Genomic DNA, 15,191 nt, shown 5'->3' with positions numbered 1-15,191 from the left:
TAAACCATCTGGATCCTCTTTCCCCTCCCTACTCACTGCAGGAACTTACCAACATCTAGAGAGACATCTTCTGGCTTCTGTACAATAATTCCTATTAGTTCTCGTCTCTCTTCCTCAGGGTTCGAGTCTGTAGAGACACCAAGAGGGCAATGTGTTAACTATACACACCCCAAAGATCCCTTAGAAAATATGAGCAAAATAAAAACAGACAGGCCAGAACTGATTCTCCCACCATATCCCCATGCAAAAAATACAGCAGTATCGCCGGAGGTTAAAGATGCACTTATCTCTGAGACAGAAAGGGGAGAAAGCTCTGGGATACAGGGCAAAAGGGGAAAGATCAGGTGTCCTGGCAGAGAAAAAGAAATCAATTGGTAATGCAGTCATGTCTCATCATTGGAGATTCCCAGGTGCAGTGAATCAGGGTAGGTAATGCAGTCATTGTCTCATCACTGGAGATTCCCAGGTGCAGTGATACAATGTAGGTAATGCAGTCATGTCTCATCACTGGAGATTCCCAGGTGCAGTGAATCAGGGTAGGTAATGCAGTCATTGTCTCATCACTGGAGATTCCCAGGTACAGTGATACAGTGTAGGTAATGCAGTCATGTCTCATTACTGGAGATTCCCAGGTGCAGTGAATCAGGGTAGGTAATTCTGTCATTGTCTCATCACTGGAGATTCCCAGGTGCAGTGAATCAGGGTAGGTAATGCAGTCATTGTCTCATCACTGGAGATTCCCAGGTACAGTGATACAGTGTAGGTAATGCAGTCATTGTCTCATCACTGGAGATTCCCAGGTGCAGTGAATCAGGGTAGATAATGCAGTCATTGTCTCATCACTGGAGATTCTCAGGTGCAGTGATACAGTGTAGGTAATGCAGTCATTGTCTCATCACTGGAGATTCCCAGGTGCAGTAATACAGTGTAGGTAATGCAGTCATTGTCTCATCACTGGAGATTCCCAGGTGCAGTGAATCGGTATAGGTAATGCAATCATGTTTCGACACTAGAGATCCTTGGGTACAGTGATACAATGATGGTAACACAGTTGTGTTTCAGCTTTCAGCTCTCATTGCTCTTATTTTTGAAGTGCTTCTTACTCCTTTGTGAATTCCTATACAGGGGTAAACTCTTGCATCATATTTGAGATTTAAGGGAGAGACAAAACCCCTTTCTCCTTTCTAGGAGTCAGCTGCTGTGATGACCAAGAAGAAAGGTAGGCTGAATACTTACCTATCCTCCCCAGTCCCTCCAGTGGGATCTATTGGTCAATCTGTGGCTCAGGACAGCATGGGTGACTCTCCATTTGTAGCTCATGGTGGACCACTGCAGGGGGCATATGTCAAAAAGCCTCACCAGCTGGATGGAGGGGGAACACTGAGGTTTGGTGTGTGCTGGAAACCCTGATCGTCTGTCCCAGGGGCAGTGACAGAGGAAGGATGTTGGGGTGTCATCCGCAGACTGGAGACAGTGTCGTTGATAGGAGGGACCTCTGGAAGTCAGATTGGGACAGTATTACTGAGTGTGGTGACGTTTGACTGCAGTTGGTTGGCTACTGAGGCCTTAGTGAGAGAAATTACCAATGGGTTTGATGAGATGATGGATATTATCCAAGGACAAAAGATTTTGCCGTTGAATAACGTCCGTCTGGGACGTCCTGGTAAACTGGAGATGACAGAGGAGTTGGTTTTCACCATTTCAAAGGTGAACAAAATTCTTGTTAAAGACACTTTGATTCTCAGGCCTAAATTTGAAGGCCTGGAGAGTTGCCAGAGAAGATATAACCTTTGCATATTACATTTTCCTGGCTATTCGGTTACTCCAGTAATATTTCAAAGAGGTATTTCAGACATACCAGAGAAAGTTTTCGGACTACATTTTTCTTGTATTTTCTTCTTAATAACGTTTCGTCTCCTCTAATATTGTGGACTTGAATTTCAGGGTAGATTGTTACTTTATTTGAATGTTTCTCGGCAAGGTGTTTATATAAAAATATTGTTCAAATTGCATAAATAAAAAAAATTGCAATAAAAAGAACATTTTCAGACTAGCACAGAGGCCATTAAGGCTGAGCTCTGAGGGGGCTCAGCGAGGCTTGTGGACAGTGGGATATTTCTTGAAAATGTGGCGGTTCCTGTACTTTATTTTCTCTGTTTTTGTAGCAGTGGTTTGATGTTCTTGAGTCTCAGACTTTTCCCAATTTTGCTGAGCCAGAGGGAACAGAAATTATTCCTGGGTCTTCAAAGCGAAGGCCACAGTTTCTTCCTCCTTTTCCCTTTAAGGTGTCTTCTCAATTAGCAGGGGGAAGAAATATTTCTGGGAACCTGATCCCTTAAAAATGCCCCAGGCATCTGTCCCTTGCTCCTGGAGTGTCTGCTGAACCTGCAGTTCCTGTTTTTAGATTCCTAAAAGAGCTTTTCTGTTTAAGGCTTTTCCCACCCTGGGTTTTGGGGAGGGCAGGGAATGAAATTCTCCTCCATTTTTCTGTAGAGAGTTTGTATTTCTTGCTTCTTCCCGCAGTGGTTGAGATCTTCACATTTTGGGTTTTGATGGCAGGATAATTTCTGTTGAAGATGCTGAGGGGTCACTACCCTGTTTTCTCTCATGATATATTTAACATTGCTCAGCAATACTTTTTAAAAATCTCTCATATTCACACGCACAGAACTTACCATCCACGGGCAGTTCCTCATGCCGGGCTCCTGCAGATCAGATAAGGAAAAGGGAGATAAGCAGTTAGGTAAAGTGTGGTGTCTCTTCTCTTCCCAGTCTGAAACCAGTTCTGCTGTCACGGTTGCGGCGGAAGTCCCATGTGGCGGCCACAGGAGGAATTTTGGGGAGAATGTGAGAACATGGGATCTGTGAAGCTCGGAGGATAATATGAGAGAGACTGTGGGAGGGAGGAGACCCTAGGGACAGAGATATATCACAGGGTCTGAGAGAGGTGGGAGACGGTGTGGCATCACAGCATCCTGCAAGACGTGAGGAAAAGCGTGATGTCATAGATTTTATGAGAGGATAATGTGACATCACAGCAGCTGTGGAAGGCAGGGGATTGTGGAGATAGAGTGACATCATGGAGCCCCTGAGAAATTAGGGATCCCAGGCACAGCGTGACATCACAGGGTCTGTGAAAGGTGGGAGTCAGTGTGATGTCACAGGCTTTGTGAGGTAGGAATCAGTGTAATGTCACAGGGTCTGTGAAAGGTGGGAGTGTGACATCACAGGCTTTGTGAGATGGGAGTCAGTGTGATGTCTTAGGGCTGTGAAAGTGGGGTAATTTTGAAATCACAGATCCAGATCTGAGACCTCAAATGGTGAATCTTGAGTCTGTAAGAAGAGTTTGGCCTTTCTAAAAATAAGGGGGTGTGTGGAGGATGAAAATGAAGGAATCCAGGTCCAGAAAAATAACTTGCTGAGTTGAAAAAAGGTTTCCTGTTCTCTGGTAGATGCTTTCATCCTCTCTGATACCACCTAGAGCTGTGCATGGAGCGTTTCCTCTACATGGGACACACATGCCAAGAGAAACACGAGACATGTGATGAACCCGGTACAGGCTGACATGACATATGTGACAGGAGAAACATGAGACCCATGTGATAGGCCAGTACCAGGCTGACATGATACATGTGAAAGACACACATGACTGGATGGTACCAGATTGTGGAGAAACATGAGTCATGTGATGGACCGGTACCAGGCTGACATGACACAGGTGAAAGACACACATCACGGGATGGTACCAAACTGTGGAAAAACACGAGACACACGTGATGGCCTGGTACCGTGCTGACATGACACAGGTGAAAGACATACATGATAAACCGGTACCAGACTGTGGAGAAACATGAGACCAATGTGATGGATCGGTACCATGTTGACATGACACAAGTGACAGGAACATGAGACACGTGACAGAATGGTACCAGACTGTAAAGATACATGAGAGATAAATGACAGACTGGTACCTTCCTGACAAAACACACGTGACAGGGTGATACTGGGTTGAGAACAAACATGAGACACATGTGATGCAGACAAGACACGTGACAGAACAATATTGTGCTGAGGAGAAACGTTAGACCCAAATGACAGACCAGTCTCAGGCTGGTACTAGACTACTGGAATGTAGGAGGAGCCTGAGCAGATACGAGGTGAAGGTGCAAGGATGGAAGGGCCCCATCTCTGGATCTTCTCCTGACCAGAAAAGGAGGGCCCAGGATCTTCTGGAAAGGACAGCTGAGCTAGCCCCAAACCCCAGACCTTGGCCCAGGAAGGATGACTGACTCTCATCCTAAACCCTCATCAGACCTGGAAAGTAGCCCCTTGACTTAGTCCTCTCTTGACTTAGGAAGGAAGGTCAACTACATACTGGGACCTTTGTCTGGCCTATGAAGTAAGACTAGGCCCATTTTGGACCTTCTAACCTGGAAAGGAGAGTCCCCTCCCCAATCCATGAATAGAAGGTCCTCCCTCACCCCTAGATCTTCCCCTGACCTAGGATCAAGGGTTTGTGCCCTTCCCTAGATCTCTTGACCTGCATAAAGTATGTAATGCATTAATCTACTCACATGCTTAACAAGTATAGGTGGAAAACGTCTGTTTACTTTATAAAGACATAGGTGCTTACGAGATGTAGCCGTCATCCTGAACATTGAGATCTCATTCATTCAAGACAGCTTCTTACCTTTTCCTGGGGGGGCTGGGGCTGAGGCAGGAGCTGCTCCCTTTTTAGCTGCTGAAGAGACAGAGATGGAGAGATTTTGGTTAGGAGCGAGAGAGGGAACTGGGTCACTACTGTGTAAATTCTCAGCTCTGCTACTGCCTTTCAGAATTTTCTACTAGTGATCCTGTGAACATGGGTCCCCTCTGGGGACACAGGAGCGTGAGAAAGAATCACAGGAACTGAAAATACCAGAGACTGGCACAATGCAGAGACTGCAGGGACCGAAAATACCGGAGACCGTAGCATAGTGCAGAGATTGCAGGGAGCTGAAAATACCAGAGACTGTGGCACAATGCAGAGTGTGCAGGGACTGAAAATACCAAAGAATGAGGCACAATGCAGAAAGCACGGGGACTGAAAATACCAGAGACTGCAACATAATGGAGAGAGGAGGGAGCTGAAAATACCGGAGACTGTGGCACAATGCAGAGAGCACAGGGAGCAGAAAATCACAGATACTATGGCACAGGAGACTAAAAATACCAGAACTGTGACCCACAAAGAGAGTGCAGGGAGCTGAAAATACCAGAGACTGAGGCACAATGCAGAGAGTGCAGGGACTGAAAATACAAAAGAATGAAGCACAACTGAAAATACCAGAGACTGCAACATAACGCAGAGAGGAGGGAGCTGAAAATACCAGAGACTGTGGCACAATGCAGGGAGTGCAGGGACTGAAAATACCAAAGAATGAGGCACAACTGAAAATACCAGAGACTGCAACATAATGCAGAGAGGAGGGAGCTGAAAATACCAGAGACTGTGGCACAATGCAGAGAGTGCAGGGACTGATAATATCAGAGATGGCACCATAAGGGAGCCTCTGTCAGCATCCTGAGGTTCAGTTTAGAAACCGGTTTTCATTACCACATGAACGCCAGCCCAGCTCGCGTTACCAGGCTGGAGGAGTGTGGTTTCAGCAGATATAACAAGTGTCAAAATGGGACATGTATGCTTTCCCTTTTTCTCTCCTCGCTGTGGGGCAGGGTAGGGACGGGCAGCTCAGAAATTTTTGTGTCGTTTTATTCCAGATTTTAATTTATTTATATTTTTGTTTTACAACTAATGTTGTTCAGAATGCGCACTCATTTCACGATCGTGTGAGCATGCATGCACAATCGGGAAAGAGTGCTCCCTCCTTTCACTTACTGCGTAGTCTTTAAGAAAAGTGCTCACTTGTTATTGGCGAATTACATCTTGTCGTAAACTACAGTACGCCCCTTGTGCATGTTCTGTGCTGTCACGCACTGGATCTACTGAGAGGGGAGACCAGTGTGCAACACAGAACAGTAATCTGTGCGTGTATGGCTTGCACAAGAGTGCACTTTTCTCATCCCTGCTGCTCCTGCTTTCCCTTCTGCCTCCGGATACATGGATGGAAGCAGGACCTGTCCCTGCCACTCATACCCCAAGAAAGAAGCAGCTGGTTCAGGGCTAGTGGTGTCTCTTCAGAAATGAAAAGAGATCTCTCTGGTCCTGCACTGTTCTGGAAAAGACCTCTTCTCCCCATACCAAAAAGCCAGGCTCAGCCACCCTTAGAGTGAGCTTGTGTGGTCTCTGATCATTCTAGTCACTAACAGATACCAGGCATCTTCCCTTTGGAGGGTCTGGGAGTGCAAGAGTGTGGGAAGGAGGGATGGACATTCCTGCCTATACTCAGGTTGCTACATTTATTATTGGGTGAGTGTAGGTGTTGGGGACATTGAGTGGTTGCAGACCTGTCCCATCCCAGCCCAGCCAAGTATCTTTCCCTTTGAAGTGCTGGGCTGACTTCTACGGTCTGTGCCTTGATCGAGGCTGAATAGATTTGGATGGGTTGCAGTGGAGCTTATCAGGGGCTTCGATTACAACTTCAGAAGTTTAGAACAAGACCAGTGCTGGGCAGACTTCTATGGTCTATGCCCTAAAAATGGCAAAGATAATCAAGATCAGGTATACATATGAAGTATCACATCATACGTTATGTAATGAGTTTATCTCCTTGGGCTGACTGGATGGACCGTGCAGGTCTTTATCTGCCGTCATCTACTATGTTACTATTTCTCAGGCTTTCATGAACTCTGTAAAAATGAATATTCTGCCCCTTCCGAATCACCACTGCAGACCAGTTACAATAACGTCTACCACAATACACGGGCTGGTGTTAGACATTCAGTGACCCAGGGCAGGAACTAGGGAGTAGGCCTGTAGGTTATGCCTTCTGCAGCCTGAGACACCCATCCACTCAACTTTGCAGGATAGCCATGATGAATACGCATATTTGCATACAATGGAGGCAGTGCATGCGAATTTATCTCATGTATATTCATTGTGGATATCTTGAAAACTAGACTGGCTGGGTATGTCCTGAGGACTGAGTTCAGAACTCCTGGTGCAGAAGGACATCATTCACCTTTCACCAGTTCTGTGGGACCACTTCAGCCTCCAAAGATGAACTGAACTTGTCCTTCAGTGGAATCGCAAGCTCCTTTAATATCTGTCAATGTAACCCATCCGACCCTGGGGCTTTCCCCCTCTTTCAGTTTTGATGGTTTTATTCAAACCTCTCTGTACATACATCTACCCACTGGATTCAACTTTTCAGAATGATTGGGTGCACTATACTCCTCAAAAAGATTACCCTCCCTTGGACACAGAGAATAATGTGAGAATAATTGTCAAATAATGAGGGTTCTCGAGCATCCGCTGCACTCTGTGCACCTGCTCACCACTTTAGAATACTTTTTACCCCAGGTTTTCATCTGCCTCTTTAGACAGTGTGGTGAAAGGTTCAAGGAGAGACAAAGTATGACTATCCTCGATCAGATCAAGGGTCTGTCAAGCCTAGAACCAATGGCTGGTCCAGGTCCCTGGGAAGTCCAATGAAAGAGGTTGTCACCTCTAGCAGGTGCAATGGAAGGATCTTTTATCCTTGGGGAGTTCAGCGGAAGGACCCCGTGTCTCCCTCTCTCTGCCCACAGTTAAATATACTGGAAATGTCTCAAGAAGCCGATGCAATCAGCTGCCTGAAGCCCTGAGACAGCACACACCATCATCTCCGCACGATACACCCTTGGCTCATTGCCTGAGCTCCCTGACCTTTCCATCCTGTGCTCACATTGCTGCCTGTTCAGGGGTCTCTCCTATTAGGGACACGGAGAGCAGGGGACGATGATATAATTAGCAGCAGTGCCCAGGAACCTTAGTAGACCCAGTTCAGTTCTATAAACACACACACACACCTATTGTAACCCTACACCATGGAGTCTTAATCCCCCCCCCCCCCCCGAAAAGCTCAGCACTTAACCCCTAGGACTCAGGTCATCCTGTTCCTGCTCCTGCAGGGCCTGACCACTGGCTTCGGACAATGCCTGTAGGTCTAGGAACAATGAAGAGATTAGATAACTGTGGTCAAAGGTTTTGCTGGTTGTATGGGAATAGGGTGCATTAAGAGAACTGTGGATGTGTACTGGAATAGCAGGGGTGATGCAAGGCATGAGTGAGGTGCATTGGCAGCATTCCTGCACCATTCTGAGCAAAACCTGTGCAGGAACCATGAGCCACTCCCCAGTGCTCCTGCACTATTCCCAACAGCGCCTCCTGCTGGGAGAGGCTGGGACTGAAGACGCTGCGAGCCCTCCCACACCCAGATCTCCTACACCATTCCCTACAGTGCCATCTACCGGGAGAGGCTGTGAATGCAGGAGCTGTGAATAGAATTTCCAGAGGAACATAAGAGTAGCCATATACTGGGTCAGACTAATGGTCCATCTAGCTCAGTATCCTGTTTTCCAAATAGTACCTGGCAGAAACCCAAATAGTGGCAACATTCCATTGATCCCCGGGGCAAGCAGTGGCTTCCCCATGTCTATCTCAATAGCAGACTACAGACTTTTCCTCCAGGAACTTGTCCAAACCTTTTTTAGACCCAGATATGTTAACTGTTGTTAGCACATCCTCCAGCAGCGAGTTCCAGAGCTTAAATATTTTCTCCTATTTGTTTTAAAAATATTTCCATGTAACTTCCTTGAGTGTCCCCTAGTCTTTGTACTTTTGGAACGAGTAAAAAAATCGATTTACTTCTCATTCTACACCGCTCAGGATTTTGTAGACCTCAATCATACCTCCCCTCATCTGTCTCTTTTCCAAGCTGAGGAGCCCTAACCTCCTTAGCCTTTCCTCATACGAGAGAAGTTCCATCCCCTTTATCATTTTGGTCGCTCTTCTTTGAAGCTTTTCTGATTTCGCTCTATCTTTTTTGAGATACGGTGACCAGAATTGAATGCAATACTCAAGGTGCGGTCGCAGCATGGAGCAATACAAAGGCATTGTAATATTCTTGGTTTTAATTTATCTGTTTGTGTGTAATTTTTTTCTTGTCAGTTAAATTTGGACAATATTTTGTATGTACCTATGTAATCCACTAAGAACCATGGATCGAAAGGAATATATATTTTTTAAATACATGAATTTACCATCCCTTTCCTAATAATTCCTAGCATCCTGTTTGCTTTTTTAGCCATTGTCTCTCCCCTGCTAATGTTACAGACACACCTTGATGTCCTTGAACACCTGTGTTATGGAGGGGCTGTGATGTGAAGAGGGGAGGGAGTTGCAGGGAGGCTGTGTGGGTGGGCACGCGGGAGCCGTGTTTCATCAGGGTGAGGAACTGGATGGTGGGCACTCGGAGCTGGAACGAAGGTTGCTTTAAAGCATCTGCTCGAGTCTTGTCTGTCCCATAACTGATCTTGGCAGGTTCAGGTCATTAGTGCTGTTTACAGAGTCAGGTGTCATGAAGCGGTCTAAAATCCAGATCTATGTCCAGCTCTGCTTCAAATGCTGGCATCCCATAATTTCTGCCCACATAGCTTTCACTTCCCAGGACTCGGACCGTAGCTGCCCCAAGATGGCACTGCCCGGAGTCTGGACCACATCTGCCCATGATGGCAAACTGCCCGGAGCCTGGCTTTAGCGGTGGCACACTAACCCCTTGGTCGTTAATGACCCATCCAATGGTGTAGACCAACACAAAAGCTGAGTTCAGACACCTCTGCTCCTCTGATACACAGTGCCCTCTCTCTCTCTCTGTTATACAGCTCTATCTCTCTCTGATATACAGCTTTTCTTGCACACAACTCTCTCCCTCTATATACAGCTGATTCTCTGATACTCAGCTCTCTCACGCTCTCTCTTTCTGATATACCAGCTCCTCTCCTTTTCCATCCAGGTGTGCACAGTCCCACATGCAGAGCCCCTCTGCTCTGTCTTTCCTGCCAATAATAAACTACAAAACCAAAGACACTGGACAATAGTACGCGCTAATAGTACTACATACACTCTATAAAGATGTTATTTCTTAATATTCTATTTTTTCTTTACTAATAAAGAGAACCCTCAGGAGCGACTCCATAACAAAAGAAAAAACAAATAAGTTTGCATGTATCTAAGATAAGTTATGTTTATTTTTTGCCTATTTTTGAGCACATTGAATATTAGCACTCTTGTATGTTTGCAATAGCACTTACACTCACATTCAAGAGATAGCCCTATGAAGAGGTGCTATGCCACTTGGCAAAAATTAATGATATTGCCTTAAACAGTGGTGACTCCTGAGGATTCTCTTTATTAGTAAAGAAAAAAGAAAAAAAAAGAATATTAAGAAATAACATCTTCATAGAGTGTATGTAGTACTATTAGCGCGTACTATTGTTCAGTATCTTTGGTTTTGTTGTTTATTAGTGGTTTTTCACCAAAAAAATTTTTGGGGAGATTTTTTGTATTGTTTCTGTCTTTCCTGCCAGCGTCATAGGCTGCCATCATTCTGCGCATAAGCTCTGGGGCCGTCTCTATATTAAGTGTCTGTGCAGCACTGTGTTCGTCTTGTACCACTACAGAAAGGTTAAGAAATGATAGCACTCGGCTTCCCAGTCCTATCCTGGTGACCCGGCAGCCAGTCAGAGATTTGCATTTATTGTGACAGAAAGGTGAGCCACTGCAGGCACCGCTGCCTAGATGTAAATAGAGGGTAAGGGAAAGCCACAGGACCAGATGGTTTTACAGAGATGCCAAATTACCCAGTTGCAGGCTGCAGATTTTGGGACAGTCCTGGATTTCTGACCACCCTATCCTGGTGCATTATGGGATTTGCAGCACTGATTTCAATGGGCAGGATCAGGGATTGCTTTGGTATGTAAGTCTCAAACTAGGATTGGCCAAAACGTCTCCAGCCTGGAACTGGGGAACTTGGCGTCTCTGGTTTTAGGGAGGAAGAGCTGAAGTCCTGAAAAAGAATTCTGAAAATACTGGGAGAGCAGATCAGATGCATCAGAACCGAGTGTCACAAGGAGAGGGCAGGTATGAGCATCCTCCCATCCAGGTCAGTCTTGAAATGCTCATCCACTCCTGATTTTGCCTCATTGCATTTTTGGTTTCCCTTCAAGAAAGTAGGAAAATACAGTCTCCAGCAAGCACTGGGGGCCAAACCAAGCCTGGATCAGCCTTTTTGGGGTGACCTGGATGAGGTGATGATAAGGTTGTAATACAAGGTGGAATATTAACTCAGTCAATTATTGAAAGGATTACAAGAAAATAATAATTCTACAAAAATACAAAACACTATATAATAAAGATGACACAGTAAAAAAGATCCAAGACTCCCCCCTCCCAAAAAAAAGCATGAGTAGAAAGGTAGAGCAAGAGACTGACAAAGACACAAATGCCTGAGCACAGTGACATCATCAGAGTGAGTCTATTACCCACAATACACTGGGGCAGACCTGCCAAGTGACCCTGTTCCAGGAGGGAAATTTGAGGCCAATCCTAGGTTTCTGATACCCCATCCTAGTGTATTGTGGGACTTGCAGCACTGATTTCAATGGGCAGAATCGGGGACTACAAATCCCACAGTGCTTTGGGATGTGAGTTCAAAACCAGGACTGGCCGAAAAAACCCTCCTCCTGGAACCGGGTGATGTGGGGAAAAAGCCTGATTTGGGGTTGGGGAGGTAAAGGAAAGTGATTGAAAATTAAAGCAGCAATATGGGGGCAAATAGAAAATCTTTGTGCAGGTTCCACGTGGAATTAAAAATAGAAGAAAAAATGCAGAAGTGGGGTTTTGTGGTATTTCTATTTCATAAAGTGTTCCAGTCAGATAGACTGATCCATGCCTGGTTTTTACCACAGTGCATGATGTGATGTATCATGGGTTCTCAGTTTCCATCAGAATGACATCTCCCTGTATGCTGCAGCCTTTGGTATTGTCAGTGCCCTGTGCTCTCTGTATTGTCCTGTGGTCTCTGGTATTTTCAGTTCCCTGTGCTTGTTGCATTATGCTGCAGTCTTTGGTATTTTCAGTGCCCTGTGCTCTCTTTGTTGTGCTGAAGTCTCTGGTATTTTCAGTCTCCTGTGCTTGTTGCATTATGCTGGGGTCTCTGGTATTTTCAGTCCCCTGTGCACTCTATGTTGTGCTGCAGTGTCTGGTAATTTCAGTCCCCTCTGAGATCTATAGGTTATACTGTACTGGCATCTCTGGTATTTTCAGTCCCCTTGCTTTCGGTATTTTGGAGCAGTCTCTGGCATAATGTCTGAGAACCAAGCATGCATATCTATGTCCTCGGTTAAAATTTGCCCCTGTAGAGCTCCGCAGCCCCTGAGGAGATGTGACAGGTCTCCATAATCTAGGGATACCCCTGCAGGACAGAATAAGGCAGGTAGAGAGGAAATGCTGATACAAGAACTGAGGGCTAGTTGGGACGAGTGATGCTGTGTAACATATTCCCACACACTCCCATGCAGAACTGAAGGGGAGCCCCTGATGAGATGCACTGGGAAGACATTCATCCTTTCTATATATTACAAGATGAGACCTACCGGGTTTGCTGGGCGCCGGAACAGGCATGGCTGGCTGCGTCACCCTCGCTCCTCGGGTGCTGGCATGCACTCTCTTCTTCAGAAATGGCTGGGACTCTTTAAAGACGTGTGTGGGTCTCCAGAGAGTCACCTGACCCCTGGCCCTCTGCCACATTCCTGAGCTCTTCCATAACCTTACTTAAAACATGGGGGGGGGGGGGGGGGAGGGGGTGAAGGAAGCATCTCTCTGTCTTAATTTTAGCAGGAGCAAGGATTGGAGAGAGGGGCTGCCAGGCATGTGCTGGGTACAGATGCTTCTCCAGCAGGGCAAGAGTAAAGGGTACTCTTCCTTCCACCCCTTCCCTCCTCTGCCAAGGCATGGGAATCTTGTCACCCATAAAATCAGGGTGTGGCGAGGAGTCCCTGCTCAGGGGAGCTTACAATCTAGTCAAATGGACAATGAACACAGATGAAGGGTGTCTAGAAGGGAAACCTCAGCACTGCCAACTCTCCCCCCTCCCTGGGCACTGCCAGGCCCCCCTTTTCATGATATTACCACCTCCCTTGGCACTGCTACAGTACACCTTTCCATTCCCCTCCCTGTCACTCTTTGATGCTTTTGATTTTATGTTTGTACACGTCCGGCTCTCTCTGTGCGAGGGGAGTCTAGTCCTATCCAAGGTTTGGTTGGGTAAGGGGGGTGATCCCATCTATTTTCCGTGGTATCTGCCACCTCCCTGCCTGCTCTGGGAGTAAAACGTGGTGTCTCACCTGAGCAAAAGCATGACAGAAAGAGACCAGAATATGTTCTTTCCTGTGGAAGTGACTGACTGAGTGAGAGCCTGAAAGGACACTTACAGAAGTCTTTGACTGGGAACCAGTGATGCTTAAAGAGTTTTGTGCCACATTTAGAGAAGTCTGGTGGGTGGGTGGGTGGGTGACATTTGGGATGGTGCTGCTCTGCAGGTCCTGCCAGTTCTGAGGGGAGACTGAGGTCAGATTGTCCAGTGGGGTCTGGGGTAGAGGCAGACCAAATTTCAGTTTCATATGGTGAAGCCCCAAATCCTTTTTCTGCCTAGTTTCGGCTTTGGCTGAAAGGTTACTTTAATTTTTGGCCTTTTTTTTTTTCAAATCTAAATATAAATAGAGGGAAACACCTTATTACGGGAGTACCCCAATGCTAATTATACAATACACAAAGTACTCCAGTATTGATATTAAATTTCACAAACACCTTTATTGATGGTCATCCATTAATTACCAATCCATACACAAAGCACTCACGCAACTCACATTGAAATATCTTACACACCATACTCCAGAGGACAAACTTATCGTATTGGTTTGCACCTTTACATAGGCTTTAGATACTAATCTTGTCTATACCATTGATCAATATTTATGCATGAGTCTATAATGTCCAACCAACTTGAAACGCGCTATTAAACGTCACAACTTTGGAATGGAAACAGCTGACCTATGATGATTGGAGGCAGCTATACAGCCTAAGAGGATTGATTTTAATAGCGCGTTTCAAGTTGGTTGGACATTATAGACTAATGCATAAATATTGATCAATGGTATAGACAAGATTAGTATCTAAAGCCTATGTAAAGGTGCAAACCAATATGATAAGTTTGTCCTGTAGAGTATGGTGTGTAAGACATTTCAATGTGAGTTGCGTGAGTGCTTTGTGTATGGATTGGTAATTAATGGATGAACATCAATAAAGGTGTTTGTGAAATTTAATATCAATACTGGAGTACTTTGTGCATTGTACACTTTTTTTTTTCAGCCAAAAATGGCCATGTGTTTAAAGTGGAAGCTGAAAATTTGTGCTTTGTCCCATTTGTCTCCCACCCACCCCCACCCTTGGGCCTATTTTACAATCCCTGGGGGTGTAGGTGGGTCAGGAGCAATCCTGCCCATTCCAGCTCTGCTCTGAAAATGGCTGCTGCAACTGGGGCATCGCTCCTGCCCTGACTACATCACTAGACCATCATGGATTGTAAGGTAGTCCGAGGGGGTGGGGGCTGCTCTTTGCAGTCTTTTTTTTGTACTGTGATTGCAAGTAATGCAGTTAGGATCTTGCACAATAATGTATATAGTAAATCGAGTGCCCCAAATACTGTAAATACTTTTGATAGAAAAGTTTAGCAGGAATTTGTAAATTTGGGATGATCAGCTCCTTAGGAATTAGCCTGTCTGTGAAGTAATGATGTCAGCTGTCATGCTGAGTGTGGTGCAAAATCAGCTACTGTAAAAACACCCTGTGTGCAAAAGCTATTTTGCTTGGAGGTAAAATATGGTCTTTCATTATTTAAATTATTATATTCTGACTTGGATACTGTGGGTTTAGCAGAAAGAGGCAGACTGCAGATTCTGACAATCCCCAGCAGCCCTCACTGGTTCACATTCACACAACCAAACTTGAGGTTTTGATTTCTGCCAAAACCAGGTGATGAGTTTTGGCTGCAGTTTCGGCCAAAAGCCTTCACACACTTTTGGTGGCAATCTTAGTTTTGGCTGGCCTCTAGTCTAAGGCTTTGTGTCCTGGCTGGTACAGCTAAGTTACAGGAGCAAAATCACCTATAGGGGCCATGTCCTATCAGGGAACCTCAATCTAGGGCAGCTGT

The 15,191-nt window shown here is 45.6% G+C and overlaps 2 protein-coding genes across 2 annotated transcripts in view; one reads left to right on the top strand and one right to left on the bottom strand.

Annotated features, from left to right (window-relative positions):
- Nucleotides 1–12,639, bottom strand: part of LOC115466601 (myosin-binding protein C, fast-type-like) — a 30,861-nt gene extending 18,222 nt beyond the window's left edge. The window contains 3 exon segments of the mRNA XM_030197947.1: nt 50–127; nt 4,691–4,741; nt 12,577–12,639. Of these exon segments, the coding sequence (XP_030053807.1) occupies nt 50–127; nt 4,691–4,741; nt 12,577–12,604 (157 nt within the window). The 5' untranslated portion in view covers nt 12,605–12,639.
- The window catches only part of DKKL1 (dickkopf like acrosomal protein 1), a 99,431-nt gene that overhangs the window by 50,306 nt on the left and 33,934 nt on the right, over nt 1–15,191 (top strand). The gene's annotated exons all lie outside the window — the stretch shown is intronic.

This window comes from Microcaecilia unicolor, chromosome 3, assembly GCF_901765095.1.
Source record: "Microcaecilia unicolor chromosome 3, aMicUni1.1, whole genome shotgun sequence".
Classification (NCBI taxonomy): domain Eukaryota; kingdom Metazoa; phylum Chordata; class Amphibia; order Gymnophiona; family Siphonopidae; genus Microcaecilia; species Microcaecilia unicolor.
This window is presented reverse-complemented; position numbering and strand designations above follow the sequence as displayed.